This window comes from Sphaeramia orbicularis, chromosome 16 (assembly GCF_902148855.1).
Source record: "Sphaeramia orbicularis chromosome 16, fSphaOr1.1, whole genome shotgun sequence".
Classification (NCBI taxonomy): domain Eukaryota; kingdom Metazoa; phylum Chordata; class Actinopteri; order Kurtiformes; family Apogonidae; genus Sphaeramia; species Sphaeramia orbicularis.
In genome coordinates this window covers 6663166-6690625 of record NC_043972.1, presented here as the reverse complement: position 1 = coordinate 6690625, position 27460 = coordinate 6663166, and the positions used below count along the sequence as shown (strand labels likewise).

Genomic DNA, 27460 nt, shown 5'->3' with positions numbered 1-27460 from the left:
TATTAGCATTTCGTTGAGACGATGCTTTTAGGCACAATAAGTCTTTATTTAAGGAATTAGATGGTAAGAGATGGAATTTGGACCAAATGTGAATCCTTTAGATATGCTCTGTGTCCTGATGATAACTCTGAGATTACAGGTTGAAGGATAAGTGCACCCTCTTTGACAGCAGCTGCTGCTGCTTTTCTACCTTCAAAGACTCATCCTTCCTCCCTCCCTCTCCTCTGCCTTTCCTCCCATTCCCCATATATCTCCTCGGCCTTCCCTCTCTCCTCTCTCCTAACCTCCCATCATTTCCTTTTCTTTGTCCCTACCCCTCCCTAGTGTTCTTCATCCCTATCGTCTCCCTATCTCCCTCTCCTCCACGTCTGTGCTGTTGGTCTGCAATGAGCCAGTCTGTGTTTCAAGTGTGTTTAGAGTAGCTGACTCATCACTGTTTCTGTGCCACGGTTTGTTAATGTCGGGCATCTGATAGCAGTTTGGACGTCCTGTGTTGCAGGTGGCCCAGGCGGTCTTTGTTTGTATGTTTCACAGCACACGTCTGTCTGTAAGGGTGACGTCTGGCTGCATTAAATAGCCCCGATAGGTATAAACACATCGGCCTTATCATCAGTGTGTGTGCAGACAGAAGTGACATCCTCCAAAAACATGACCCACACTCTGTCTTTACTCTGCTGTCAGCAAGGAGTGCTCAAAACACAGCTTCATTCAACAGTGACTAATAACAGGCTAAAAACACAAGCTTACCACACAAAGCTCCATGTCCTTGGTGAGTTTTTGTGCTTATCCAAGACTCGTGGAATTTGTGAAGACGTTTTAGGAGGTAATTGGCACACCACTGAGACGACAGGAATCTCTCTGGCCTTATTAATCCGCCAAAAGCACTATTTTGTCAATTTAACATAAGGCCTCGCCGAATCAAAAACAACTATACATGATCTTCCTCCTCACTTTAACATGCTCGGAATTTACTTTTTTCTTCTAATTGTTCAGTCGTAATCATCCCATTTCTGTTGAGCTCATCCCTTCTAGCGCTGACACTGCAGTGACCCCCTTCCTGGATACGAGTATCCAACCAATCAGAGCAAGCGTTTGATCGCATCGTACACCCCTTCTCGTCTTCTATCCCTTCGTCCCTGCATCGTGGCTAAAATAGCTCATCCTGAAACCATTAGACAAAATTGCTAAATGGTTCAAATGTGCAACCACTTAAGGCTATGTCTTTAAGAGGAGTAATCTTCAATCTACTGTGGCAAGCAAGAAGAGGATGAGGTGGATAGTGGAGCAGCAGCTGAGAGGGACCCACAGAGACTGGAAATGAGAAAACGACAGTGAGACAGAAGGAGGAAGGGCAAAGAAATATTAGTGATTTCATAAGCATCTCCCCACCTCCACAATTTTCTCTGTTTCACTACACCCAAATGATGTATTTATTATACTGCTGTTGCTTTCAAGAGGATGTGAAAAATTACATTCATGGGAATGTGAGACACAGCGGTAGTTATTGAGGTTAATAGCGAGTAAAAACACACATGCTGAGACTTATTTTCCCTCGCACATTCACACGGTACTTCGACAGACACTTGTTTTAAAGTAGAGTACAAGTAGATGAACTGAATGAATTATTGACTGGTCTAATATATTAGCTATAATTGATTAAACATTAGCATTTATGTGAAGAATGATGATGATGAAACCAGAGGAACTGACTGTGTTAGCACAGGCTCACTGGCAAACACACAAATAGGTTCCCAGTGTTGCAAATCACAGTCACTGGAACGGCGCTTGTTTTTCTTTGCGAGGAAAAAAGGAACGAACAGTCACAACAAAAAGGACATGGAGAGGTTGACATGGAATCAAAACACATAACAATATTAGAATAAAGGTCCTCTCTTTCTATAAAATATGTGTTTAAAAAAAAAAACTTGTGCAAGAATCAACTGGAAAAAGAACATTTCATCGCAGGTTATGATTCATATCCATGGAGAGCACAGCGCAAAAGAATGCCTCAACAGTGACTACTTATCGCCTTCTACCTGACCCAATAAATGGCCCAAACAGACGAATATATTCAGCAAAAACACACAGACAACAGGCCAAGATCTATTGCCTGTTGTCATACAAACTATAGATTCCTCTGTGTAGAATCCCCAGCTTCCTGAGTGACCTCAGATCTCAGCCGGAGCACTTTGATCTGTCACTGAGATCATTACTAAGTCTACTGAATTGACAAAAGGCCAAGCTGAAAAACTTGAATGTAATTAAAGACAGGATCTCGTCCTCGATTGTCCTGCATGCTCTACAGAAAGCTGAGGCTGTGGAGGAGGAGAAAAAAAACAAAACAAAAAAAACCTGAGGAGAATGGCTTAAGAAGATGGGATTCCACACCCACCATCTGGATGTTTGTTGCAAAATATCGTTGGGTCATGAGACCGGTCAGTGTTTTGGATGCAGACTCTGTATGACAAAACTTTCAGACAAAACCATAAAGTACAAAACTAACCAAACAAAGGAGTTAAAAACTACAGGAGGAAGAGAGGGAAAGGGGATCTAATATGTGGATTTTTATGTATTTTTGCTATAATTCCAGTCTGGCTGATCCATTCTTACGCCGCAGTTTTATCTTGTCTTTTCTGTATGAGCAACACTTGGTAGCCATGTATTTTATGAATAAAGTTTTACTTGTTTACAGAAGAAAAGAATAAAAATAAGGATGAAGCCACATTAGTCTGGTTGAAATATCAGAGAAAATGTTATTTAAATAAAAGTAAATGTACCAAATGCAGCATATAGGCTACTGAATCATAAAAAAACCCCAAGAATAGACAAATACACTACAGTTTTCTTATTTTATGTGCTGGTGCAACATTTTAGCTTCCTACAACCTCTTTACATAGAAGAATGAATTCATATGTCAAATGATCCAAATGTTTTTTTTTTTTTTTTTTTTTTTTTTTTTTTACAACATTCACATATTTTCAAGTGACTCAAAAAAAACAAAACCAAGAAAAAGAATGGAAGCTTCTCGCATGCGAAGAGTAAAGTTCTTAATGTGAACAAATAAACAGAAGTAAACAAAGAGCTGGACATAAAAATGAGTTAAACGTTGCATATCACGCAGACAGACGCTGTATTTCAGTCTCGATTCCTTTCCTCCAACATACTTGAGAATTCCTGCATATCTGCGTGTTTCCTATTCATCCTCAGCTCTCACTTTCATTGATTTCTGTGTGTCAGAAGCTTAACTAAATATTTCCACATTTGTATACAAACTGCTTCCAGTCTTCTTCAAGTTGTTCCTACTTTTTTTTATTATTTATTACAGAATATTTCCCCTGGTTTTATTGCATAAGTATTTTTATAGACATTTTTATCCTCAAGTGTTTTAGGAACGTTACTGCACTTTCAGGCAGAATTGAAATTTACATTAACAGTGCTACATGTTACAATGCATTTCATATAAAAATACTTGGAAGAAACCCCGACTAATGACAGACATTAAATTGCTCGACTCCCTCCCTCCTCATGACAAACTGAGAGAACTCAGCTTGAACTGTAGAGAAAGCCCATGAGCCAGCTGAATGATAGCAGTGATAAGGAGTTTTCAAGGTAACTATGCAAAACTGAAACTTTCTGTGGGAAAGCAGCAGCAGAAGCAGAAGTCTGTTTATTTTAATGAGCTCAGAAGTGTCTCTCCTGTTCCCATTACATTACAGCAGGGCTCATTTAGAGTTCACACAGTGCACTGTATGCCCATGATGGATACGGTAATGATACATTAATGCAATCAGGACACAGTCTGTTTTGTCTCTCATTAAGAAGGCAAGCTATCTTGCTGACAAGCGCCGGGTCACGATTGGTCGTGACTTGTAGAATTATCCTTCGTGTGATTTGAAATGAGCGAGACAGAAAGAGTGTATTTTTGTGAGCGTATCAGAGAAAAAGTGTAGGAGACAGAGGATAGGGAGACAGATAACAGCTGGGTTTCTCTGGATCAGGGCTGCATGGGTTTCAGAGAGGGCATAAACTGCAATTGTGAAGTGTCTGGTTGGCTTTTCAACACCATGAGAGTTGAAGTGGATTTATGAAGGTTACGAATCAACCAGAAGGCGGATTTGTACGGCTATGGAGTCTCTTATCAACATCTGGACTTCGCTAGAGCTGCTGTTCTACCACTCCAGACGGTCATCTGGCCTCACTGCTGGTGCACAGTATATGGATGTGCATAAGTCCACTTTCCCATGGCCAAACGTGGAGTGTGTGGTCTGTAAACTATTGTAAAATCATCTTATACACAAAAACATTCTTCATTTCAGACATGCATCAGAAGCAAATGTTGTCCGAAACTGCGTGTTGCTATCACATTTATCCTAATTTATCTCTAGGGATGGGAATTGATATTCGAATCAGGTTCCATTATCGAAGAGGTATTGAGGTTGGTTTTTGATAAGACACTCCTTATCAAATCTTACGACACCATTTTAAACAGCCTCGCTAAACAGTTTCCAACAAACAACCTTCCACTCCTGGACGCAAGGTCTTGGACAATGACCCACCACCTACTTAATGACCCTGAAACCCAGGGCCACCCCATCTACCACGCTAGCACTTAAGGTCATTAACATATGAAAAGACAACCTTCAAAGACCACTCCCCCTACAGGTTTCTAAGTCCACTTTAACCCAGCAGTAAATATAACTGAAGAAGTCTATTGAACACAAAACTAGTCCAGCTGAACCTAGAAAAAACTACCAAGAAGAAAGATGACCTGGGCAAATGAAAACATGCACACATACATAACTTATTGATTTGATACCCTATCAATTCTCTTATCGATTCTTATTGGATTAGGGAGTAAGTTTACAAATGGCTCTGTTTGCATTAACTCTTTAATGTCAAATATGCACAACCATTCTGCATTAGATTCGAACTAACCTCATTAAGACTTATAAAGATGCAGTTAAAGAAGTGTGAGTTCTATGTGCTGCAGCCTCTGATCCTCATTGTCATCTAAATGTAATTATAGAACATGGAGATTATTCCTAAACAACAGTGAAACCAGGCTGACACAGTGAAATGGCGCTAACATTAACAGTATTGATAGAACCTAGCGGTGTTTAAGCAGCCAATCAAAGACGTTCCACTGGTGCAGTTTAATTGGATGCTGTGGTTAAATGTTTATGCACGTTGGAGGCGTTTCCTTCTTTTGTGTTAATGGAAGCTCTGCAACTGTTGCAGAGAGTCTTATGTCATCTTTATTGGTGCAATGCAATCATAGTTTAGAGTGATTCATTCATTCATTCATTTTCTGAACCCGCTTTATCCTCACTAGGGTCACGGGGGTCGCTTGGAGCCTATCCCAGCTACATAGGGGCGAAGGCGGGGTACACCCTGGACAAGTCGCCAGTTCATCGCAGGGCTACTTTAGAGTGATTCTCAACCAAAATACAGAAATGACGTGTGACTCATTTGACGTGACGACGGCACAAACTCGATAAGCTGAATCGTTAAGCAAGTCAACTAAATGATTCCAAGGAGCTGCGTTACTATGAAGCGGTTCCCTGATTAGAAACCCATCCGACGTAAACATTTGTACGAACACACGTTTTCTGCTCGCACAACCGTTGGACATGAACCGAAGCCGAGTTCAGTCACTGCGGAATGGTCACGTCTCAGAATAAGCCTGAGAAAAGTCTGAAATGAACAACAGTGAGTCACCAAACCCAGCAGAAGGGGAACATAGAGTCTCAGGGCCTGTGGGAAACAGGGTCGATCTCTCTCTGGATGACATACAGCTCCAAGCTCACGACATTGACTACCATCTGGGTGCACGTTTACATCCTCGCATGACAGTCAGCATCCACATGTGTACTGTCAGCGTGTACACAAGGGCAATACATACTGTACTCCCGCGTTTTAATTCTCTACTGAATCCGTGTACATGTACATGGGTGTAAAAGTTCTTGATGTAATTGTTTTTGTAAGCATTGACACTATGCATGCATACATGTGCACGCCTCTATTGCTGGACTCTTTGTGCTGTTGCTAGTTCACAGCATTTTGCATATATGGAGACTCAGTGTAGTCATCCCATAAATCATGCAGATCTGTGGCCAAATTCCAAAGCCCACTCACTTATCATGTAGATTAAGAACACAACTTCTTAAAAAGCACTTTGTCATGCACTTTTTTCACATGTTATGTCTGTTTATTTAGTGTATCTGACTGTCTGTGCCTATATTTTTGTTTCTTTCTTTGAATATATGATTACGTTTTCCAGTCGGTTTGTGGATGTTTCTTTGCTTCTGTCACTTTATCTTTTCTCCGTCTCTCCCTCTCCATCTGAGTTACTCTCCAGCTTCTTCCTGCCGATCGCTGTAACTGTACCCACAGCCACAGTCAATCTTTACGAGGTGGGTCGAGCCCGTCAGCTGCAGGGCTACTGCTGAAAGAGACACACTTATATACGCCACACACATATATACATAGTGTATATACCGGCTTCCAGGGCAGAGAGTTGTACAGCCCCAGAGTGAGAGCAGGCTTTCCGTAGGCCAGGGTCTGTTTCCAGTCAAACCTGCCCGTGTCCTTCCTGAGCCCCTGGGCTCCTGCGGCGGCGCTGCCCCTGGGCCGACAGGTCGCAGCGCGGCGGGGGAACAGCCGTACGGTGACTGTGTAGAAGTGAGAAGGTGTGTGTCCATGTCTGCACACTGTCCCACTAATAGAAACACTTCCTTATGTTTCACAAAGATACATGTACAGACTGGTATCATACACGTGCACGCTTATAGCATACATTGCACACACTGTTCCATGCATCCACCCACACATAGCCGAATCCCTTTCCAGCGGTTACAACAGTTGTAGCCCTCACACACGAATCACACATCGACGCACACACACACCAGTAGAACACCTGTCGGGCTGCGTGGCTTGCTCCAGGACACCTTCGAGTCATGAGCTCATCGGAAAAGCAATTAAAGGCAGCGTAGGCCCCGCACGCTGGCGTAATGTTTTGTTTTGCTACTTGGCTTCGAAATTAACCAAACCTGTCAGAAGTCATCTGGCTGACGCGGGCTGGGCTATATTTATTTATTTTCTGTTGGAGAAGCTGGACGCAGGGTCCCAGCACTGCTCGGCGTCCAACAATGAAGCGATTCTGAGGGGGCGATTAGCTGGCGAGAACATGAATCCTCCCCCCTCCGCCTACCTGGGGGGTACACGGTGTTTGCCTCTCGCCTCTCCTTGCCTGTCTGTAACTCTGATTGTCGGGTCATGGCCCTGTAGTTGGAAGGTTGTGCCCTTTGTAACCCCAATCAGGGCTTTGGTCTCCACTGTGGGTTTTGAACTTGCACTGACCTAACCGCTCCCAGTTTATTGAATTTCATGCTTGTGGTAACTGAACAAAAGCATGTTTTAGGTTCAAAAATGTTAATATATAAGCCACACAACCTGATAAAAGAAAGAATGAAGACAGAAGGGTGTATTGCTGACACTTTACCGGTGGACTGATATGGAGATTGATGGAAGAACATGGTCAGAGCCTGAAGGGGTTGGAGGTAATCTGTCACCCTGGCCTCATGCTCCACTGTAGCCTCAGGCCTTTCACAGCCTGATGTCAGACAGCCATAAAACAACAGCAGCAGCAGCCTGTCCTTTTCTCTACTAACTCTACTGGTCTTAAGCCACTGAATAAAAAAAACAAAAAAAAAAAAACACCTTTGACATTAATAGGTCCACTGTGGGTGAGTCAAGGTAAGTGTGTCTTCACAAATGCCTGCACATACATTCTGCGGTCGTCTGTATTTTCAGAGCCCAGGCCGCCGAGCAGTTTTCGTATGTTTACCCGAGGAATCATTTAGGAAGTAAGAAAAACACCTCTGTTATCATTGTCATCACTTTCTGTAATTACCCGTATGCCACCCTGTTAGAGCAGAGAAAAACAGTTAGGCTGCTGCCGAGGTCGCCCTTTAAGCATGCCAGGCCGATTCACGGAGCTGCACGCTTCAAAGGAGGTGTCAGTCTTAAGCAGTTATGTCAACACAGTGATTAAACAAGAACACACAGCGTGGACGGTAAAGCCTCAGTCTTCAAAGCCTTAAAAGCCAGGTCAACACATATTTTGTTTCTGTGTCAGTGTCAGAACAGCAGACAAAAAGAGAAAAAAAGAGTGTTTGCACTGTTAATCTCAGAAAGAAAGCCTTTTGAGTGGTGTTTTGATGTATCAGTCCGGTCATGGCTGTCACCGGCAGAAGCCAAACAGACATGACAGACGGCCGCAATGAAACGACAGCCGCTGAAACAACACAGAAACAAACACTGACACAACGCCATTTACTGGGGCCCAGTTACTTATTTAAGCATCCACTCACATGATTCTAATAATAAGCGTATTTGTTTCTTATTTAATTTCTCGCCGCTTTTCCGTTCTCTCAGACGAGTGCACAGTGACATCCAAGTCAGCCTTTTTTCATCCGGTGATCCTTTGTTTTAAAGAAAATTCTCATTGTGTTTTTATGTTTGTGCCTGTTCACGGCAATAAATAGCGTTCTGATCTGGTTTTGGCTCTGCGGCAAATGCACAGAGCATGAAATTGTGCCTTCTCTGTTTTGTGATGTTGTCTGGTCCCTAAAACAGGATTTTGTCCTTTTGAAAGTTGAAATGGAAAGTGAGTTCAGGGAATGTTGTGTCTTCAGTTTAAAGTTAAGAACAGTAGTGACATTTAGAAAAAAAGCAGCATAATATATACAGATTGTGAAGGATGGTTTTATCATTTTTTTCTGACATTTTATTTGTCTGTTTGGATCTGATCATTTTATAAACCTTCTGGGGTGTTTTTCCTCTCACCTGCATTTTCTATTACATTTTGATCTATATTTTCATTTCTTTTAATAGTAATAATAATAATAATAATTTGCCTGTACGTCACTGGAACTTGTTGTACGTTTAGTTAAAGGTAATTTGCCATAAAAAGGTATTCTATTACAGATTTTGCTCTTGTTTTACCTTATCATACTGGCTTACAGAGTTAAAAACAAAAACATAAAGTAAAGTAAAGTAAAGTAAATTTTATTTATAGAGCACTTTTCACAGACAGAGTCACAAAGTGCTTTATCAATTCAAATCAGAATCAAATTAAGTTTACAGAGACCCAACAGAATCCTTCAGGGGCAAACACTTGTGATTGGTGATCTAAACATCTAATTTAGTCCTAAAAAGACATTTTTAAAAAAAAGACAGTAACATTATTTTTTGTCTCAGACGTCTAAATCTTCAAATCCAGCCTATATTTTTGCAAATGACGAGAACTGAGGCTTTTCCCCTCCATTACTTTGACATCACAGTGTGTTCACAGAGGACATTTAATGTCCAGGATTACAGCGGTCTTCACTCTTCTGTGGTTCCAGGACAGACTTGAAAATTTGTGAACGTTTCCTTTAAAGCTCTATTGGCTGCGGGATGCATATCGATGATATGCAAAGACCACAGTTAAGCTGCTCTGGTTTAGAGCGTTAGCTGCAATTAGGAATATATATCATTTTATTTGCTAAATTATCTCTGTAGTAACTCTTGAAGAAATAATCCATCTGTGAAGACGCGTGATTTATTGCCCCATGACTCACTTATGCTGAATGTGCTTGCTTTGTCGTGCTCACTGCATCCCATAGACCACAATTTAGGGTCAGTTTATTGAACACATCTTCACTACTCAGCCCATTCCCAGCCTTTTGGGTCCCGTATTGCTCATGCTGTTCTGGGCGGAAACCACTTGAAGTCGGGCCCCAGCACTCCAGCTACAGCCAAAGCTTATTAAGCAGCCACACTGTGGTATAGGAGTTCAAGCCACAGGGCTGAGGTTATGGTTCCTTGTCAGGAGGCGGGGGGTGGGTGGGTGTTGGATGCAGGGTGACAGGGAAGGGTGGAGGAGAGGTTTGAGAGGAGAGGATGGGGGAGGGGGGACAGAGGCACCTGGAGGGAGAAGTATAGAGGAGGTTCGTCCATACAAGATGGGTGAGAGAAACGAGGGAAGCTTTACAAATTAAATTAGAACAACGACAGCCTGGCAGAAAAGAACGTTTTGAGGTGTGGATGGTTAAAGACATTTAGAAATAGGAGAGGATGTAAGTGACACAAACTACAAATGACACCATGCTGTGAGTCAGTTTTAGTTAAAACCACAGTAAAGAGTATTTTTTTGGTATCACATAGCAAAAAAACACCCAAACCTTGATGTAAAGTGTAATTCAAGTATTCTGAGATGAAACTAGACTTGTGCACCTCCTTCTCTTGGTTCTCTTGTCAGGTTCTAACAAATCAGCTGCAGATACTAGGACATATGGAACCACAATTAGAAAAAAAGTTTGAGGCCCTGTAATGAACATGAAAACAGAATACAAAAATGAAACACAAAAAAACCTGTACATTGCAAAAAATGTATCTAAAAAATGAAGTTACATTATTCTGTTTCAGTGACGGCAGTTATTTAATGTAAAAAGCCTAGGACAACATTTGTCTCTCTCGAATGACCATCAGATTATTGTTAGAAGAAGAGTTGAGGCTACACAGTGGTGACCATGATCCTGTCATGAGATGTTTTACATCTATCTTATTCAAAGTTACCTTGTTTTTTTCTAAATGCATTTCCTCAGTTTAAACTTTTTGTATGTTTTCCATTTTCTTTTATTATTAAAATGATGTTTGTAGGATTTGAAAATCATTGGGTTTTTTTTTTTAATTTTCATTTTTCTTTTTTGGAATTAGGTTTGTATGTAGAAACATAGTCTTTTGTCATACTGCACTTGTAAATACATGCTGTAATGTTAATGGAGTGATCAGAAAGGTGTTTTTTTTTTTTTTTTACCTGTCACGTCTTTGTGGAAGATGCAGTATCTTTATTCTTTATATCTTTATAATATTTTGGTTCGGTATGTTTTTGGTACAGTGGTCCTTGGTTCGATACATTTTTGTTATGTTTTCGGTACAGGGAAGGAGACCAATTTCATTAAAAAAAACTTTAAATATAACCAATCTTTATGAAACAACGCCATTAGACCGCCGTCAGACCGACAGTGAATCCAAAACGCTCCTAAATCGGAGACCTTAGAGAAGATGGAGGGTCTTCCAACTCTGGCTTTGTACTTGTGACACTGCTCTGAGCTGCCATACTGATTCACCTTCAGCATGTGTATGGTGCGTGTACTGCTTAGACGTCTGACTAGGATATGAAATATTGCGCATGGTTTCTGCTTGTATCCACCCTGCTCATACTGTGTGTTTTCCGCTTCAAGGTTCATGTGGAAACTTAAGGCGAGTGTTTTCTTTCTTCACATAGGCTACAAGTATTTGTTCAGTACTCCTCCGTATTGTGTCAAGCGCCCCGAACTGAAATGGTTTGGTTCAAAGTGCACCATTACACCCTTACTATACGTGGTGCAAGATTAGTGTCAAGAAATCTAAAAATGAGTAATAACCAATTGCTTAGTTAAGAATCTGTTATTGCATCTCAGCCACAAAGATACAGTGAGTTCATTTTTTCCCCATAGTGACAGGAAACATCACATTATGCATGTTTTTATATAATCTATGTGTAGGACAGAGAGGAGAAAGTTGCAGGAGTAGGGGGTGGATTTTCTTTTTCTGCTGCAGCTTTAATTGAATGAAGTTTCCCCAAAGCTTTATTTTTCTTTTCAAGTGCACCCGGTGACGTAGATAGATGCACACACATGATAAGTGCTTTTAATGTTTACACACATTAAACATCATAACCACTGAGAACGGTATTTTCACTTATTTCACATCACACGTCTTTGAATTGTACACATTTCTGACTGTGAACACCCACACACAGACTCACAGGCCACAAATCACTGAGGGTTGTAAAGTGGGAGCAAATTAAAGCTGTTTTATTTGCATTGTTCACAAGAAATAATGGAGGAGGGAGTCTCTGCTGCCAAACTGTAGAGACCGGTCTAACATAAATATGTGTTTAGTGTGTACGTGTGAGAGAGAGAGCGAGTTAAGAGAGTGAGAAAAATCGTAATTATGCTTTGTCATTGCTATACACACAGTAAAATGTGCAAAAGTACAAGCAGTCAGCCTATGTCGGAGGCGAAACACACACACATTTACACGTTCACACATTTACACACACTACTTCGCCTCAGGACGTGAAACAAAAGACCGGGGTCTTGTCCAAAGCTCCATTAAACTGCTGAAAGTCCTTCTAGAGCTGAAACATCCTCCTATCGTCATGCTGGGACATTCCACGGCACGCCAGAGCCCCTGCACTAATCCTGCCGGCATGGGAATCATTATTGATAGGATCCTAATGCATTACCTCAGGGCCTGCTTATTGTTGGTACAGATTATTATTTAAGAGTAAACCAAAACCCAGAGAAAGTCTCGAGTTTCATAGAAATTTATCAAAAGAAAATGTTATTCTTGGCTTAGTGTGATACCACTTTGAACAGTGCAATTGAAACAAACTGTGCTCCTCGCCGCGCTCCAACAACAGCGCTCCATACCCACTAGTGGGTCATTTAACTCGGTGGAAAGGTTCAGGAGTGGGAGAACCTGACACTCACTGAGCAGATTTACTTAAGTCATTTTCTCTGTGAGCTTATTACCTTACATTGATTTCATTGATCCATATAGGCGCGCCTCTTACGTTATAGAAATAATGGCATCAAGTACGTTTAAGTATTTTTATGTACGGGTGTTCAGTTTCCACTTCAGCTCATCTCTCAATCTGGATCTTATTGAGTTAGCTGTTAATCATTTACATTTAGATTTGTCAAAACCACGGCTCGAATGCTTCCATACAACTGGTCTGTGTTTGCTACATAGCTGTAATTTTCATTTTGTGAAAGCAGGAGGCATTGACATATTGAGGTTGATGTTGTGATTTTTGTGCATATATACATCCCATATCCACGTCTTTCCGAATTGTAACGAATAGTTGTGTTTCTCCTTCTGACCAGAAATGTGGGCTTTTGTTTTTGTTACACATCTCGACGCCAGCCTCACAAACTGTTTGTGTACCATGCATAGAGCTGACTGTAAACAGGCTGTATGTTGTGGTAAAATCCAACAGAAATGTATATCATTATCAGCTTATCCACATCTTAGGAGGAAAAGGCTGCATTTGGAACACAATGATCAACAATGATTTTGCTACTGGGAAAGTACACTAGTTGTACGCTGATTCCAAATGTGAAATCAGGATTTTGTTCTATGTACATGTCAATATACAGGGTGACACAAAAAAACGGGAACTTTTTAACAATCCAATAAAACCAAGAGTGATGGAAGAAAAATATTTTATTCATAGTAATTGAAACCTTAAACCATGCCATTTAAGAACCAATGATGGAATTTTCTTTTTTTTTTTTTAATGACTTTCTGTAGATGGCGTCCTCCTGTACGAATGCATTCTTGAAATCTGCTGTTGAGATTCCTCATTGACCGCTGCAACATCTCAGCTGGGATACTGTGAATTTCATCCAGAATTCTCTGTTTTAACTCATCCAGAGTTCTTGGTCGAGTCGTGTACACTTTACTCTTGAGATAGCCCCACAAGAAAAAACCACAAACGGACAAATCTGGCAATCTAGGGGGCCAGGGAACGTTACCGAATCTTGAGATCACACGGTTACCGAACAATTCTCGCACAGCCGCCAATGGTTACTAAAATGGGGGTGTGTTTACTTGCTCAAGGTCACTGTCTCGCAGTGCTGCCACTTGCTCATGTCTGCCAATACGCACTTCAAAAATTCCCGTTTTTTTGGGTCACCATTGTAACCAATTGTAAATCATAAAGTTAAATACTATAATTTTTGGTTTCAGATGCCTGTTACTAAATGTTTTGTGCTTTTGTAGATCCAATGCGATCTGTAAATTGTAATACACATGTGTTAGTGATAAACTGAGAAATGATGTTAGTAAATTGCACATATTTTTGTTAAGAAATTTCAGGTTGTTCATATTTGTTCAGGTAATTTACATTTTTTGTGACAGGATAGTTTGTAAATGTAAACATTTTCATGCTGTAATTTTACTGTTTTTGCATTAAAAGTTATTTTGCTATTATTTTACTGGTCCGGCCCACTTGAGATCAAATTGGGCTGAATAAGACACCTGAATTAAATTGAGTTTGACATCCAGGATTTAGAACAATTCCAAACTGAGGGACTCTGATACTTAGATATATTGATGTTTGCCTTGATAAATAAATATGACCAGTTTAGTACAGACTATCTTCTGATTGTGAAAACATATTAAAAGGTGTAGGAAATTACTGTTTTTACATGTTCACATAACTCGAAATCCTGAGGTGCTGGAGAAATTTGTGATTTCGTTTTTGGAACCCGCCTAATCGACCTAGATCAGATGTTTTTCCTCCAGTAGCAGATGAAAAATTGCTGTCCCGTGTTATCCAAACACAATAATCTATGTCCATGCTTTAGTTTATGTATACATCATAGGCGCTTCCGATGAGAGATATATTTTTTTATGAAGCCAAGTCTTCAGTTTCCTGTGTTTCTAGATTACATTTCTATATTCCTGATTATTCATGTCTCTGCGTATTGTCTGTGTTGTCCAGGTGCCGTCCTGCTGGTCAGCGTCCAGGGCATAGCGGTCAACGTGGACCCGGTCTTCTGCACGTGGCTGTTGTATCATCCACACAGAGGGAGCAGCCGGCAGCAGCAGCAGGTACTGAACTCACAAAAATCTGTCGGTTTCTCTTACTGGCCTTTTGTGTCAGGAATTATACAGATCACAGCATGTTTTAACCTCACATTTTGTTAATAAATAATAAAACACTCATCATATTCTCCTGTTGCAGTGGCTTTGGATACGAGCCTGAACTGAATGTAAATGTCCGTGGTTCTGGCTCCCTCCCTCTCGCTTTCCCAGCTACCTTTTTCCATGTGCTCTGCTCCCTGTCTTCTATCCAGTCGCTCTCTATTTATTTGACAGGGGTCATGGTGATGGTTATGGACATTGAATGCTGTGTGCCCACATTACACACAGTCAAGCACACACACATGCACAAATGCTCAAGTCTGATTGCCTGAGATATTGCACAGGTTCACTCTATAAATATATATAGTTCTGAAAGTATCATATTATAATGCATTTAATGTTTTTTTTTTTTTTTCATGCCTCCTGCAGTTTGGACAGGCTGTCAGCATGCATGTGTGTGTGAGAGACAAAGAAAAAGGGAGTTAATTGCACCAACTCCTTACTCTGGACGCCGTTGCTTTTCAGGGTAAACACATGTTATGAGTTGAACCGCAGCCAATGGGAAGGACACACAAAAATGGCTGCCGTGTGTGCAGACCTGCAGCCAAAAACACGTGTGTTAGTCCTTCCATGTTTTTGCTCATGCCTGTGTTTCTCTAAGGTCGTGTACTGTACTTCAGCTGTCTGTCAAAACCGTATCTCAAGGCCCGGCTGCTTTATCCCGGACCTTCAGCTGAAGGCCAGACCACAGGCTGAAGGACGTAGGAGAGGACGAGGATGGGGTAGGGTCAGGGTGGTAGGAAATGATGAGTAAGGATGTGGTGTAGACAACAGGACAAAGGAGGGGACAGCAGAGGGAAGTATCACACGAGGAGGTCAGAGTAAAACAGACTGTGATGCAAAATGTATTTGGTGAGGTTAGATAAAGAGCGGAGATATGAGAAGTAAAGGTACAAGAAACGGGAATGGGTTGGACATTTAATAACTATTTACAACTACTACTTAGTTATGTTACTGTTAGTTATGAGCAGGACCTTAAATTTAACATGATAACTTCATCTGCAACAGCTTTACTTTATTACAAAAAGCAGCTAATTAATGATTACTCTTTGGTTCTTTATGGAAAGTATCATGTACTACGAACGAGTGACTGTTTACATGGGCATACATCCCATTAACCTGGGATTTTATTTGAGATATGGAGTTTGCATGGAACACTGGGAAACCTGGATACTCACATCCTAATGCAGGATAAATACAAGTATCCTGGACACTTATTTTTGTGCAGGCGCCTGATGTTTCTAACATAATGTGTTGATTTAATCTGATATTTCAGTGGCTGCTGCCAAAGTTTGAAGTTACTGTGGTGACTGTGGTAGAAAACCAATCCACTTTGGTTCATGGTAGACTTGACTGGGTTTGTCTTAGTAATATTCATCTATTGGCGGCACTGGGAGATGAGATCAGCAGGTACACATCCAGCTGTTATTCTGTCAGTTTCATCATGTACAGTAGTAGGAGCTGTGAGTGGTGGCACAGGATCAACATGATGGAGTTCAGAGACTGGGTTTAGTGTGTATCCATTTAAAAATGCTTTTGTAGTGTTTTCCACTGGGGCCTGACTTTCACTACATACAAAACAAGGTCAACATCCGGATGACTTTTTCCATCTAAACTGCCAAGTATATTTAATTTTTTTCATTAATTAAAGACAACACTCTGTGTCTCTGTTGCTCCAGTAGCAAGATGCTTTCATTGCTGACACCATGTTTGTTTTTCCGGTATGTTCCACTACATCATTTACCACCTTCACAGTAATCCACGGCAGTCAGAAACCAGGATGACATGTATACAAGTAACAGTATCACGGTTACTATCACAGTACTCCATCTAGAGTGGGGGTGTCAAACATACAGCCCACGGGCCAAAGCCAACCCAGCTAAGGTTCCAGTGTGGCCTGTGAACTGCAAATATTACACCAATGGGATTAACAGTCAAGGGTGTCAACCTCATTTTAATTCCACATTCCAAAATCTGTAATGCACATGTATAAATGATAAGTTGAGGCATAAAAATCTTAAAATTGCACTTGTTTTTCCTTAAGAAATTTCAGTTTTTCAGGTTATTCACATTTATTTGTGAAAGGATAGTTCATAATTGTTAACATTTGCATTATTTAATTGTACTTTTTTTGCACTAAAATGGAAAAATTTAGACTTGTCATTATTTATAGGCTACTCTGCTATCATTTTACTGGTCTGGCCCACTGGAGATCAAATGGGGCTGAATGTGGCCCCTGAACTAAAATGAGTTTGGCATCCCTGACCTAGAGGATCCGGGTTTCTCAAAATTAGGATTAGGTCTTAGCTTATCTGAGTTACTGGATCTAGGATGTGACATTTACACACACAAACACTAAGATGGAATACCTAAAAAACTGCACAATATCCAGGATAGTGATGTGAATTTAAAGCCAATGAGTGGTAGTCACTAGTTATGGTATATACATCATACACATCATACACACAACCCATCAAAAATAACACATCTACTTCTACATACAGTAATCCAATTTAATTCAAGTCAAATTTATTTATAGAGCCCAGTATCAGAACAAAGTCACCTCACAGGGCTTTACAGAAATTGCTGGAATGTAAAAAAAAAACAAAAAAAAAAAACAAAACAATGAAAATAAACAGTCAAGAAAACACGCAGTAAACAGTTGGTAAAGCAAATGGATCAATGTCTTGGGCATCCCCCGTCTTTAGACCCCTCTTCGTGGCAAGGAAAAACTCCAAAAAACCCAATGGGAAAAAGAAAAACCTCGGGGAGAACCACAGCAATGGAGAGATCCACTCCCATGGATGGATAGACTGTAGATGAGACTAGCACTGACGGACTTCCATTTGCTGATGTAATTCCAGTCTGTAGGGTGGGGGTACATGCAGAATGCTGAGGGGGTACATCTGGTGAGGGTGAGGAGGTCCATCCAGACTGGTGAGGGTGAGGGGGTCCATCCAGATAGGTGAGGGTAAGGGAGGAGGTCCGGGGTCACACATCAGGACAGGGCACAGATGGGTCACCTCAGGTCCTGTCGTCATTGGGCCTTAAGCAGCCACATCTGAAACAGTAGCCACGCCCCCAGAGGGGAGTGGGGAAAAGGGGGTGAACAGCGGTGAACAGACTAAGTAAACTAAATATTGTAGATCCAGTGTCCAGTCCACAGTAAACCAGTGTCTATATTCTATGTATAGGGCTTTTGGCATTGAATATTTGAGCGTATTCCACATTTGACTTTGAAGTCACACCTGACTTTGGGCGACTAACCTACTGGCCTACAGAATTTTATTTACCCTATACTAAGTTGAAAGACCCTGGAGGCATTTGGCATCTTACCTCAGCCAGTAGCTGCAAATACTAATGTAATTTTGGGGCCCATTTTTAATCTTACCACAACCAGCCTTTGGGTCCCGACTCAGTCACTGAAAAACAACTACATCAATGTTCTGTGTGTGTGTGTGTGTGTGTGTGTGTGTGTGTGTGTGTGTGTGTGTTTACACAGGCTGCAGTACGTGGTTGGCTGGTGGCCTTGTGCAGCTGCATCATAGCCTAGCAGTGCTGCTGGCTGATGCTAATGGGGTTTCCTTATTTCAGACCAACCTTCCACTCTTCTGTCTTTTAGCCATCTCACTGGCAGCGAGTGTGTGTGCATGTGTTTGTGTTGTGCATGCGTCTGTGTGTGTGCAATTGTGTGTTTGGCCTGCCAGAAGTATGGGAGAGTGCTCAAAAAAAACAGGGAGCTGTCACTAGTCCTTGTTGGTCTTGGAGGCCGCTGTTATATTCCACTGCATTTTTCTTTTCTCTTTCTCCTTTCTGGCTCTCTTTTTCTCTTCCTTTGCATTAAGCATTTTGCCTCCATATTAACCCAGATCTGTAAAGCTGACTTAAGCTACAGCAAATCTGCCTCAACACAAATCAACGATTGTACAATATAACAAAAATGTTCTCAAAGTTTCCACAAATCTTTTTTTTTTTTAAAGCAAATTCACTAGATTCTGATTTAGTGGAAATGCATGTCTGTTGCATGGACTATATGGTGGTTGATTTTCAGCATTTATACCGCATTTACAGTATTGCACAACAGGGATATGACCATGTTAACCATTAGATATCAAAGTGGCTATGTTTATTATGTTAATTATTACCTCTGCCAAGGAGGTTATGTTTTTGCCGGCGTTGGTTTGTTTGTCTGTCTGTCCATGTGCAAGATAACTCAAAAAGTTATGGACGGATTTGGATGAAAATTTCAGGAAATGTTGATTCTGGCACAAGGAACAAATGATTAAATTTTGGCGACTGATCTGCCTTGGCGGAGGTCTGCGCTCTCCAAGTGCTTTTCTAGTTAAAGATGTAAGGGAGTGATCTCTTACCCAACTAATCTTTCATATTTTGATAAATAGATGTGTGTTATGAAGTTATGAACTTGTTCTTGCTCTGTTGTGATGACTGCAGACTCCAGGCCTGGTTCCTCTGGTCAAGAGAAGAGAAGATGAAGCATCAGTTGGGAGCACGCCCCTCGCCAAACAGACTTCCAATCAAGCCTCAGACTACGCCAGCAGCCCCGTCAAAACCAAGACTGTTACAGGTGAGTCTACCTGAGTTTAGATGCTCTGCAGGTGTAAAAATGAAGAATGACTCATTGATCTGGACGCGCAAAACAGAGATTTGTGAGAAGATCATCATACTAATGAAAATCTGAGTGATATATACATCTGGCTCTATGTGTTACTGTGCTATATTGGTGATATCCACAATATTTAGCACATTTAACCTCGATTCTGTGCACTCAGTCCATGTTTCTATGTTGTTATATAACACACCACAGCTGACACCTGAGTGAACCCTTCCCTCAGAAGACACCACATATCCAGGCATATCCTCGATTTTCCTGCACTTGTAGTATTACTGTGGCTCTGTGGGCTCTGAATGCCCAGAATAGATGAGTGACTTGGCTTAGTGGAACCCTCTTCGATGCCAGTTTTCCGCTTTCTGGGACCCCCTTGTGCAGAACAAACACACTCTATGCACACACGTATAAATCCAGAACATACAAGCACAAATAAGCGCACAAACACACGCACACACACACATTTAGATACAGGTACTTAGTTTTATGCACCTGTGCGTCCCACACATACAGTCATAGTGTTGCTATGGTGCTTCTTAGATCCTTTCCAGTACTTTTCAAGTGTTTTCCGTTTGTAAGAAGGAAACTCTTGGTCCTGTAGGACTTAAAATAGACAGATTGAAGAAACAGCAGAAAGGGGAGCAGATATGAGGGAGGATCGACACAGTTTTGGACCTTGTCAAGAATGTGACTGCCTGCTTTATTGTAGGAACACACACTTAGGTAGTGGCAGGACAGTTAAGGGAATAGAGTCGCTGACAAGTGTACCAGGCCAGAGCAAAACACTCATACAGGTTCTTTTTTTAATAGTGTAAGGTATATGTTTAGTGGACTTCTGGGATTTTGTATGGTGATTAAAAAATGCTACCCTAAGCACAGACGCACACTCTTTCTGTATGATGCACATTTATTCCTACACTACTACCTGGGAGGATGACTGGAGCCGTCACTCTGTTTAGGAGCTGTTCATGAAACAACACAGAGCCTCACTGACTGCAGAAATGGTTTTTACTCATGATACTCAAATGGCGTATTTATAAAACTTAATAGCCCACATCCCTCACGTTCTCCTATACAGTATATATTAAGTGAATGTCCTCAAATGGAACATCCTGGCTAAGCTGATGTAACCGAATTAGGTGCACAGTTTAAAAACTGAATAAATAAATACAATAAAAAGTCTTCCCGGTCTCTACTGTTTGAGTCTCCCAGTGTTTGGGCTCCAGGTCCTCTAAACACTTTAACGGCTTAAACATTCGCTGCCAAAGCATTGCAATGACAAGTTGAGGGAAAAGCAGGAGGTTGTTTGGCTTTTTTTTCCTTTGTTTTAAGTCCCTGGGAAATATGTTCCCAACAGGGATGATGAATCCCTGTTTTTTGGGTGAAGTCATCTTGTAGCTGTAAATAACATTGCATGTGTATGACGTTCCCCTCTGTCAAGTGTTTTGATAGGAAAAATGCTCCTTTGACATTTCAGAGTCTAAAAAAGGCCATTAGGGTTGTTTCCTTGCTTGCTTTAAAAGCTCGCAGCTGAAAGGTCATGCTGCCTTTTCCTCCCGGTTTTCCCTCTGTTCCTCGTTTGATCCAATCTGCTCTAATGGGTTTTCCATACCGCAGCATCTTTGCTTACTCACATCTCAACAGTATATTCTCTGGTTAGAGGTTGTCAGTAAACAGTCACCTTGGCTCTGTTACCAAACACACAACTAAACCCAACCAACGTGAACACGCCGGCTATTAGCGTCCGTAACGTCCAATCTGCCGGCCGTGACTGCTCTTCTGTCTTGCTGTCTAACTTTGTGTTTTTCTGTCTGTGAAGATGTTTTTCTGTCTAGCTGTCTGTTTATCTTTCTCTTAAGTTTCTCACTTTCTTGTCTTTTATGCCGTCTGCATTTTTGTAATTCTGTTTGGACAGGTATGGATAAATGACCAAGAACAAAGCCTGGATCGGACTTGAGGATTTCAGAATCAACCACTCGCTGCGTGAAATCCTAAACTGACGTCACATTTCGTTTGTAATCGTGTGCGTTGTATTGTTTCGTTAGGCTGCATTAGCTAGTTAGAAACACACTCAAGCTCTCTGTTGTCCAAATATTTCTCTAGTGAAGCAGAAACAAGACGTTGGTAACTAGGTTCTGGTCCTGTATTTTGCTTTAATTTACCCCTGAGTGCCTCTACTCAACACTCCGCATTGGACCGGAGTGTGTTAGGAAATGAATAGCTTCTTCTCTGGAAATGGCTGCGGTGTCATAGGAGTAGATGTAATAAAAAGTTACAAATTGTTTCCGCAAGCAATCAGAATAAGAAAAGGGCAGAGGCATTTAGCCCTTGTGGTTTTAATCATGGTGAAACAATAAGCCTCCCTACAGTTAGACAGTTGTGATCGAGTACAGCTCGACGCAACACGGGGTTTTATCATTGTTACATAATACGGCATCCTTCCTGCAATTACCTGTTTATTTCTCAGTTTGCGCTATATCAATTGAAATAATAGGTCATGAATGAAAATTTGTTCTTTGACTGTTCTGCTCATTTAATGTTAATTTTTCATATTCCTATGGGTGGATATGTAAAACTATCTGTTATACACACTGGTCTACCTTGATCCCTGTTTATTGCATTTGCCAATGTTATTATTTTACTCTAGCTCTCCTCATTTGCTCAGTTTCACATGAATAACATACAGGATTGTGCAGTTCAGGTGGATTTTTCCTCATAAAACTTTCCATCTATTACTTCACTCCTGACATCTAACATGATTTGATTTAAATTAGGTTAAATTAAGATGATTTATCAATTGCTTTATCATGTCTACTGAAATCTGACGTTGAAACAAGAAGGAAATAATTGGACTTCCCTCTTCTCTAGCTGTTGTGTTGGAGGAAAAAAATCCTCAAAAAAACAAAACAGAAAAACTGGCTGGGATGAATCCTTCAGTCTGACTTAGTTATTAGTTTATCATGTTCGCCGGTGGTGTTTATACTTTGACTTTTAGCTGGACATAAAACTGTCTTCTGCATTTCCTTGTCAGTAGGATTCATTTCGTCTCCAAAGCCATTTAGCCATGGCGAGGCATCTGATGGATTTTTCAGAATCTATTTGTAATTGCTGCGTGTTTACCCTGAGACATCCGATCCAGCTGTTTAGCTCGGGTTGAATCAATAAGCTATAATGATTTACCAAAGGGTAAAGCTGATGTGAGTACAGTTTAGAAATAACCATTGTTTCTCGATGGACCCTAATCTGTGATGGAGGAAGGTTTTCAGGCAAATTAATAATCGCCCTGGGAAATAAATCGCATTGCAGTGAGAAATGAATAGAAATGGCCCAGCTTATTTTTCATCTCTGGAGCAGGTATAAAGAAAAATATTTTTTTTCCCCTCTTTTTGCCAAATTATCATTTGGCATCGTCCTCGATAGCTCTAATGTGCTTATTTTAACGTGACTCCAAGCAAAGGTCCAGATACATGACAAGGTCGATTTTTGCTGCGGGTTTATTGCTGGCATATAATTTCTCAGGGGACTCTAAGGGGGTTTGTAATCACCGCAGCAGCCGTTTTATTTTTCAGTCTTCAGTCATCTATTTAGGTAAACAGAGGAGAGATGTGCCGATTGTTTGCCAGTTGGAGTCAACACGTGTTCAAGCTGCCATTCAAAGAGACGCACAGGGAATAAACACATCGGACTGGCTCTGGCTCAACAGGAGCAGCCCGCCAAATGGACCGCCACTGGTACTGCCGCTCCGCTGACCTTTAAGAATAGACGCCATAGAAGGTCTTACACAGACTGTTACACTGTATTTGGTTGCACATTAAACCACCATAACTGAAACACTTTCAGCCCCAGGTTCAGCACAATCTATTTATTCTACTTCAAAAAGTTATGTCATTTTAATTTTTTACTCACCAGCCGACAGGCCAGGAGCTATTGTGAAGGCGCTGTGTCTGGCGTTGTTAGCAGTTTCTTCAAACATCATCATCATCTTCTACAAAACTACCGGTTGGATTCATTTCAAAGGATTTCAGTTTTATATGTAGCTTCCTTTGGACACTGTCTACAAAGTTTGTCCGTGACCGTTGACCTTGGATGACCTTGAAGGGACAAATAGAAGGTCAACAATGTCTACATTTCAACAATCATCTTTTCCTAAACTAGTGTTTGGATTCATTTAAAATCATTTTATGTAGTTTACTTGGGACAATGTCTACAAAGTTTGTTCATGGGTTTGAAAAATTTAGATTTTGGAATTTTTGACAAATTTTTAGAATATTAAAAATTTGCTATTACTTATAATCGTCCATATTTTGATGGTTTATAACATGTAAATTCTTAGAGATATCAATACAGTTACTATTGAGCACTGATAGGAAGTCATATATGGACTTTGATTTAATTGTTTGAGTTCTCCTCCAGTGAAAATACCACCCACTTCTATTGGGAGATTGGTCTTATTTTTCTGTTTTAAAGGACAAGCGTCACTTATATAATACGTTTCAAGACAAAAATAGAAGATTTTCCATCATTTCATCCCACTGTTATTGTTATCTAAGCTGCCACAAAACCCTTGGTATTGAAAAAACAGTACATCTATCTAGTGTTGAGAGGGTTCTTCTATAAATTGCTTCAACGTTATAGATGAGCTTTACATCACTGCAGTAGGAATTTGCATGTTTTGATCAATATATTTTTATACACGTTAAGTATTGATCTAGAAAAGGTTGAAGGAAATTGGGAAGTTAAAAAAGATAATCTAATGGAAACTGCTTTTAATGCTCACTTGAGGAGACTTTTGTGTTTAACAGAGCTGGAAACGTTTTTTTCTGCATATGTTATAACATAAAGATTTACCTCAAATCTCACTGATCAGCTGTTTCCTCTGTGCATTCGTCGATATCCCATAAAGCAACAACAATGCGGCAGATAGTAGCGATCGATGCGTGGTGACTGAACAAATTACAGCCAAATTATATCTCGGTCTTATCCGTGAAAAAACAACCGCAGCTATAAAACACCAGTGGAATGCTCTACTTCCACCGTCCTCTTGCGAAACTATGCGCCCTAGTTTATTCGATCCAAACCGCTTGATGGAAATGCACAGAACTGGCATTTTCTTTTTTGTGACATTTCGAAAGTTCACTTCTAATTCGGTTGACAGTTATATGGAAATGCAGCTAGTGTTACACCACGCGCTTCTATACTCATGCCTTGGTATTCATAAGATACTGTGGTCACATCGTGCCCACCAACCACGCATTAAAGTGGTCAATTAGAAACTATAAATTAACTATAGTCTATAGTAACCAAAGCGAGGTTGTTTGACATACGTTCATAAGATCAAGTGACCTGATGTGCTGGATATATGGAATATTGATATAGAGCCGTGTTTTGTTCCACCTGATTATAAGTTGGCGAGAGCAGGCTTTTTCTGTGCCTATTGATTTTCATAGTTTTCCACTGGAGCTATTGATTTCCCCACAGAAATCACCTCGGGGAATTAACAGAATAAATCATAATCCACTGGAAGAAAATCATTTTCAGAGTTTTTAGCAGTTCAAAGCCTCCTCAAAACAATTGCACTGGCTAGATGTCCCTGCTTCCAATTGGCCATTTGAACGCATGCCTGGCACTTTTATGATGTAAAGAGAGTGTTATGTTGTTTTGTTACCACATTCAGCCTAGCTACAGTTTCGTAGTAATCAAGGGGGACTTTCCTGCAGGCTTTTGGAAGGTGCCTGTTAATGTGTAGGCAAATGTACAGAGACACACAGAACCAGTCGACTGCAGATCATTTCCCCAGAAAGCACTGAGGGCAAGGTGATATCATACTGGGGCTGTGGGGCTGCCCGGCTCAAATCTCACAACCCATATCCACTCAACTACATTTGGCAACAGACTATTTCACTCCGTCTCTCTTCCTTTCTGGTTTTGGTCATTGCACATGTTAAATATACAGGGTCTGTGTTACAAGACGTAGCCGACTTTCAGAACCAGAAGTGGGTGATTTGCACCAGTTCCGGTGGATGACAGCGATTTTAACTGCCAACAAAGCGGATGGTAAAAGATATTTTACCATTTGTATTTTTATGTGACTGCACACAGGTCTGGCTCTCGTTCATGTTCGTCATCATGTTGCGCTCAGAACATTATCACATACTCTTTGTAAAATACTCTTTTTTTTAATGGATGTTTTCAGTAGTTTGTGCGAAAACTTCACTTTTAAAGCTGGTCAGTTTTTTGTGTGACGGACTACATATGATATTTAACAGTTTTGCTAAAATCCACCATTTTTACATCTTACTCATCAACATTTTTTTTCCTGTTACAAAACTAAAGAAGCTAAGTAGCAGTAAACTCAGTTTCCATTCAGTCCATCAAGCTTTCGTTACTGGTCAAAGTACTTAGAGTAACCGATTGTTCTGACTGTAGAAGCTGAGATTTTTACTTGATTTTTAGAAAACAAACACAAGGCAGATCTTTTACCTTGCATAATGGCTTTGTTTGAACGTTGCTTAGGAACATCCCCATACAAGTGTTAACAGTTGTTTTTGTGTGATTATCCCTCGCAAGAAAGACCATGGAACAGCAACTCTGAAAACAAGTCGTTTCTTCTCAGTTTGAGGTCGATTTCTGTCTGCCCGCACAATTACACCACAAATTGGTTCACATAAAACTAGCCTCTAAGTATTTTCTTTATTTGTCCCTAATGAATGTTCTTGTTGGCAGCTACACTGAGTTTCTGATCGAGAGCCTCTCAAGTCCCGAGCTTCTCATTGTTCTCTAACATCTACCAGAGTAATGATCTCACTGGCTTTTCTTTTCAATCCTAAAATTAGCTGTTGGCGCTCGGAGAACATACTTCTTTTACTGAGAAGCCTATCCTCCGATCTGGCTACGCTTCCTAAGCATTGGAACGAGAACTGTTGTCTTTGTTCCTGTCTGCTAGTGGTCGAGATGATGGGATTAGATGTAATTTTTTTGTTTATTGGGAGGAAGAAGGACGTGGAAACAAAAGCATTGTTCATTCTGTCAATATACAAGGTGGAAGACAGTATCGAGTGCTGGTCACGGTTTTAGGCCTGACAGAAAAGCTGCTGTACTGATGACTTTTCTGTGATCTCAACCGTAGTGCAAAGAACAAAAAGTGGGAGTTTGGGAACATGAAGGAAAGTCCAGGTTTTGTGGTCAAGAGACATTTCATGGAAAGACATGAATTAATATATTCTGGAGAAAGAAATGGCAGAAAGTAACTAATATATACATGAACATTCACATATGTAACAGGGGGAGAGCGATCTGATGAGAGGCTTTCAGGCAGAACTACACAGTCATACATAACTATAATCCAAGCCCAAGTAGCCTGATGGAAGTCAGGCGGGTTTTTATTGGCTGCCGTGTGCTTTTCAGAAGGGGATAATATTTTCATTGTGGAGTTATTTATATAGTTTAATTTTTCTGGTAAAGTCAATAATTTATCAAGGTAATGATGGTTGGAGTGGGGAAAGAAAACAAGAAAAAGGAGAAATAATGAGATTGGAGGCCCCCCCTGAGAAGAATGGCTGTAGTCTGTAGGGATCTGGACTCGGTAGATTAGAAAGTCTCAGGCCTCTCAACGCTGATGAGTCCATAGAAACCACACACCGAACCATCTGCGGGGAATAGATGTGTCCGTACGTATCCCTTTTTTTTGCTCTAGTGAATGATAACGGTATTAGGTCTTGTGGATGTTGGCTGTGGTTTTTGGGGTTGACGGGAGAGGGAAGTTGGGGTTCAGTAGTGGTGGGGAGTGGGGGGTTTAGTGTAAATGACATGGGAACAGGAAGGGATCGGTAACTGGGCTGACATGATTTCACAAGGGACCTTTTAAATGTTCCCGGTGTCACAGAGAGAAGACTTGTCGTTTTGTTTTCATGCTTTATGCAGTGTGTCATGGTCTGGCGTGCAGGAGCTTTCCTGTCCTGTCATTTAGATAAGTATCTCCTGAATTTTGTGTGGATTGGATAGCGATGTTGTGAATGATCATCCTAGACT

At 40.8% G+C, this 27460-nt stretch overlaps 1 protein-coding gene across 3 annotated transcripts in view; it reads left to right on the top strand.

Moving 5' to 3' along the window:
• Positions 1 to 27460, top strand: part of vps13b (vacuolar protein sorting 13 homolog B) — a 464114-nt gene that overhangs the window by 152485 nt on the left and 284169 nt on the right. For all 3 annotated transcript variants that reach the window (XM_030157727.1, XM_030157729.1, XM_030157728.1), the window contains exons 20-21: positions 14603 to 14712; positions 19258 to 19390. In XM_030157727.1, coding sequence (XP_030013587.1) covers positions 14603 to 14712; positions 19258 to 19390 — 243 coding nt within the window. The remainder of the gene's footprint in view (positions 1 to 14602; positions 14713 to 19257; positions 19391 to 27460) is intronic.